This window comes from Colletotrichum fructicola, assembly GCF_000319635.2.
Source record: "Colletotrichum fructicola Nara gc5 chromosome Unknown KSG_Nara_v1_contig01, whole genome shotgun sequence".
Lineage (NCBI taxonomy): Eukaryota > Fungi > Ascomycota > Sordariomycetes > Glomerellales > Glomerellaceae > Colletotrichum > Colletotrichum fructicola.
Window position 1 is genome coordinate 6,613,529 of NW_027094051.1, and position 4,911 is coordinate 6,618,439.

Genomic DNA, 4,911 nt, shown 5'->3' on the forward strand with positions numbered 1-4,911 from the left:
TGCACAAGAACGAGTCAGGCGCAGAACTGTAAAACCCCTCCATTCCTCCCGCATATATTTATCCAGCGTTGGTGAGCTTGTGGCTATGAAACTCAGCCTAGTGGAGAAACCTCCGTCTTCGCGGTGAACAATGTCTCAACGCACTTCTTGGTACGCGCTACTGTCGTTTCTATTGGTTAAGTAGCGGGTACCCCCGTCAACGGGACGGCAATTAAGACCGTCCCGGGGTGCGGCAAGGAGCCGTCGGAAAGTTTGTCTTGACGTCGCGCACGGGGGGTAGGAGGGGATAAGTAATGGACGCGGTCATGAGTACCTACTAGTCTGCATTCTACTTGCTATCAAAAATCAGCACCGCGACGACAACTTTCTTTTCATTGTCAATCAATAATCAGGACAGGGAACTTATCTGGAATTGAAGAGAACTGCGTTTGGCAAGAGAGAAATTCGGATTCCTCCGCGGAAAGGGCGGGCTATTGACTTCCAGAATGGCGAAGTGCACAGAACACCCGCTTAACGTGCCAAGTAAGCTACCCACAGAGGATGATGTCTTCACAGAAGGAGCATATCTAACGTGTCGCCCTCACAGTCGTCGAGCAGAAGCTCACGAGCGGCATCCGAGTACACGGTCTCCTGCTCTCCCTCTCAACCTCCGCAACTATCGTAGCATGTTGCCTCACAGCCTGGCAAGTCTTCCAACACGCCAGACACTACACGAAACCAAGCGAACAGAAGCAGTAAGATCCCCAGGCAGTCGCGTGTAAACCCTCAGTTGACATCATTCACCATCCCAGAATCATCCGTATCCTGTTGATGGTCCCAATCTACACCATCGCCTGCACCCTCAGCATCGAGTTCTATAAGCAGCACGTCTACCTCGCCAGCATCTACGAGTTCTACGAGTCCCTCGTCATCGCGGCCTTCTTCCTGCTGCTGTGTCAGCTCCTTCATCCGGATCCTACCACGCTCCGAAGGGCGTTCTCCCTGGTCGAGCCGAAGCCGTGGATCCATCCGATACGGTTCCTGGTGGTACACATCGGGCGCCGAAAAGATCGGAGCGTGGACGGGTTGAATTGGTTTAACGTACGTTTTGCGATTGGGTCTATTGTGCGGGGTACAGGCTGACTTTAGCAAGACTATTTGGTTCTGCGTCTTTCAATTCTGTATAGTCAAGTTCCTTGGCGCTCTTGTCAAGTGCATCACTGAAGCTGCCGATGTGTACTGTGAGGAGTCGAACAGTGCCAGTCATGCTAAAATTTGGGTACGTTGACGTCCTCCGCGGAAACACAATGTGACTAAAATGCTAACTATTAAGCAAAGGTTATGGTCATTGAAATTTTGTCACTGGTAACTGCAATGATGTGCCTCCTACAATTCTACCAGCAGACCAAAAAGGAGCTCGAGACCCACCAACCTCTGTTGAAATTCCTCGCTATCAAGTTGGTGGTGTTTCTCTTTTACGTCCAGACCGTAAGTCACACACCTTCAAACAGCTCCACGCTACATTCCTCCCAATGATCGTCGCTGACCGCCCTGATAGTTCATCTTCAGCTTCCTAATGAAGGAAGACGGCCCAATCAAACCCACAGCGACAATATCCTACCCCTCATGGGCCGTCGGAATCCCCAACACGATCCTCTGCTTCGAGATGGCAGCCGTCTCCATCCTGCACATCTTCGCATACCCCCACGAACCATACCGTGCCCGAATCGACACGAAAGACGACTCCCACAGCGACGGCAGTGTGGTAGTGACGCGCAGCCACGATGGTTGGGCCCGCCAGCCCGACGAGCACGTATGGGACGGGACGCAAAGTGCAACAGAGATTCGCGCCCCTGCTGTCGGGTTCAAGTGGAAGGCGCTAGTGGACGCGCTCAACTTTGTTGACGTTGTGTTTGCTGTAGTAACTGCGTCGCGGTGGCTGGTGGCGGACGAATGTGACTACCCGTACGGTGCTGGGGATGTCAGGAGACGAAAGACGGAAGACCTCTCGCAGGCGTTGGATAGAGGCCAGGCGCAAACGTCCTCCACGCGGTTGGGATGATAGCGTTCTCACGAATCGACAGGAGCAAGTCAGAGAACCTAAAGCCAGGACTTTTCACAACAAGCGAACAGTCGCCAACTGGTTGAAAAAGAAGAAACGCTTTTTATCTTGAACCATATGAATATAATCGAACTTTTGTTTCGCTTCCCCCAGGCCGCCATTCATGAAGCAGCCCAGGCTGCGACCTTTTTGAAAATGAGCTCGCCGTCCTCCTTGCTGTCGTTCATCTGCGCAAAGTAGCGCTGCAGGTCCTCCTCCGTCGGCAGCGTCTGCCGGTAGTACGCCACGTCGTGGTCGAACAGCTGCCGCGCGAGCTCGCCCTGGATCTCCGGGTGGCCCTGCATGGAGAGCACGAGCCCCGAGTCCGCGAAGAGGATCTCGTTGTCGGGGGCCAGTGGCCTGAAGCCCGCGGGGACGTCCTTGACGAAGCGCTTGTGGAACTTTGTGATTTTCTGGAGGGGTGGCGGTGCGGGTTAGCGCGTTCGTGCGTGGAGGGTGCTCGGTGTTGGTGGTGACTTACGATGGAAGTCTTGCCGAAGAGGGCTTGGCCGTCTTGGTTGAGATGGAGTTCTTCGACGCCGACCTGTCGGGGACACATTGTTAGTCCCGGGTCCAAAGGTTTTACGTTTTGAACATGGAGAATGGCGTGAACGTACCCTGGGGAAGTCGAAACTGCCAATAGACCCAGACAACGCGGTAGCAATAGCCTGGTGACCCCAGCACACTCCCATAAGCTTCGTCCTGGTGATGGGCTGCGTCGAGACGACCCCGCGGATCCACTCGAGCACGGCGTTGACCCAGGGCTCGTAGCACGAGGGGGCCTGGCACAGGTTGCTCAGGCCGCCGGTGATGATGATGAGGTCGTAGTTGGCGGGCTCGGGGAGGTCTCTGATGTCTGCCATGGGCTGGTAGGCGTCGACGAGGGCGTCCGGGACGTGGCGGCGGATGTTGTCGCGGAAGGACTGGACCATGCCCCGGTGCTTGGGCTCCTCCAGGTCGTACGCCTTGACGATGGCGACGCGCAGGGGTGTTGGCATGGAACCCATTGTAAAGATGGCTGGTGGGAGTGGGTGATCTTAGTGAAGGGTTGTTGTTGTGTAAGTGGTTTGTAACAGCTTCAACGGGCGATTCCAAGACTTGACGAGAGGTTGAAACAAGGAAGAGAGACGAGCAGAGCCACGGTAACTGAACGATGGTGGTGTGCAGACGCCGTCTCTTATGCCACACGGACGAGGTGGGTCTCACGGTGGTAGATAAGCTGAGAGCTGTCTCCGCAACGGCCTCCGGCTAACATCGGGGCGTCCACATTATCTCCGGCAATCGGTCACTTGGGTTGAGGCTAGTCATGAGGCCCCCGGGGAGCACCGTCCCCCTTGGAGATATTGCTAATGAAATTAGAGCGTTGCGAGAGTTGTTGGCGTCCCGAAGCCCCGTCCACCGCTCCGGGCGATTTCGGAGTGCGAGGGGCAGAGGCAGGTTGAGGGGAAAATGGATCGCGGCAGTCAGGAAGACAGCCAACCGCCTGCTGCAACTTTCAAACACGGATGTTTCCACGTGAATCCATGGTCATGCTGACCGTCTCTCATCCCCTCTTGCGGACGTGGATCTTGAGTGCTCGCCCCCAGGTTGGGCACCTCACTTGGTGCACCCGTCAATCACGCCCTGCATAAAACTCACGCCTCCCCCCCTGCACTTCCTCCTCCCCCCAAAAAAGCATCATCAGCCGCCACGAGCCAAACAGAATGTCAGCAAACGCGGTTATCTTATCTCTCGATATCAAATCCCGCCAGCGGTGGACCTGGGCAGCCGTTTTCCCCAGACTTTCTTATACGTACCTTTAACACGGGCGCGGCTGGACCGCGAATCACAGCACGCACTCCGATAAGGGTCGCGCGATGGCCCGTCCGAACTTCAGGATTGGGCGCAGGACCCGCCGGAAATGGCGGCCGCTGCGTGAGCGTGTAGGGTCTTATTTCCTGATCCGGAAGGGTTTGCCTGCGCGCCGCCCCGCTCCGAGCGCACTGAAGAGGCCGGGGGCGGGAGGGCGTCTGCCCACGTGTGAGTGCAGCACCCGGCCGATGTTGCCATTGCAAGTTGCGATCGCGAGAGAGAAAATCAAATAGAAATTCCAGCTTACCCCTCCCCTTCGCACTCGCAATTTCGAGGTGGCTTGCACCCGAGGGGACACAGGACTCCATCTGAGGTGCTTTCTCCGACTCAGGAGCACCAGGACGCTCGGATGGCCCCTTTCGCCCACACAGTGCTGGCAGAAGCCCCCCCGGACAACGCTTGGAGGCTTATTCTTGTTACCCCCATTTTACCTAAGGGATTCCAGCGCAGACAGCGAAAAAGCCGCCGACAGAGGCCACATGATGCTTCAAACCCGTCCACGACATCAGCACATGAGTTGCGTCCGCCATGAGAAAAAATTTTCTCCTCTGCGACTCCTCTTCCTCACCGTCCTGCCGCATCATCCCTTTAATTTATGACTCTTCCGTGAGTTTCCGAATGATCCCCCAGCTCCATCCGCAGCACTGCCCCTCAGCCAACTCAGCCAACTGGACGAAGCATACGACTCCATGTGCATCCTCGGTGTTCTCTCCATGAGCCAGCCGTGGATGGAGTTCTGCTCCAACTCGCAAAGTCGTCGTCAGTTGAGAAACACTGACAACCTTTCGCCGACCGGGGCCCCGTCTGCGGACCCATGCACATGCTACCCTGCTGCAGAACCTGAAAGCTTCTTCCAAGCTTTTTTTCTTCGGCAAGCCGTCTCAACACAGCACCTCTCTGCTGACCCCAACCACGTTGCATGGGCCCTTTTCGAAACCCCCCACATCCCCCGCAACCTTTCGCAGAGCCGCTCGTTATTG

At 56.1% G+C, this 4,911-nt stretch overlaps 2 protein-coding genes across 2 annotated transcripts; one reads left to right on the forward strand and one right to left on the reverse strand.

Moving 5' to 3' along the window:
- Positions 1–485: 485 nt before the first annotated feature.
- Positions 486–2,041, forward strand: CGGC5_v001883 (Transmembrane protein 184-like protein; the record flags this gene model as incomplete). The annotated part of the gene is made up of 6 exons (XM_032028084.1): positions 486–522; positions 587–734; positions 792–1,080; positions 1,133–1,258; positions 1,318–1,467; positions 1,538–2,041. 6 exons carry the CDS (start codon positions 486–488, stop codon positions 2,039–2,041), a joined length of 1,254 nt encoding a protein of 417 aa, XP_031875598.1.
- A 161-nt stretch (positions 2,042–2,202) lies between these two features.
- On the reverse strand, positions 2,203–3,087 carry chyE-1 (Glutamine amidotransferase-like protein chyE; the record flags this gene model as incomplete). Its single annotated transcript, XM_032028082.1, has 3 exons — positions 2,203–2,493; positions 2,562–2,624; positions 2,698–3,087. The coding sequence occupies 3 exons, from the start codon at positions 3,085–3,087 to the stop codon at positions 2,203–2,205; spliced, it is 744 nt and encodes a 247-aa protein (XP_031875604.1).
- Positions 3,088–4,911: the final 1,824 nt, after the last annotated feature.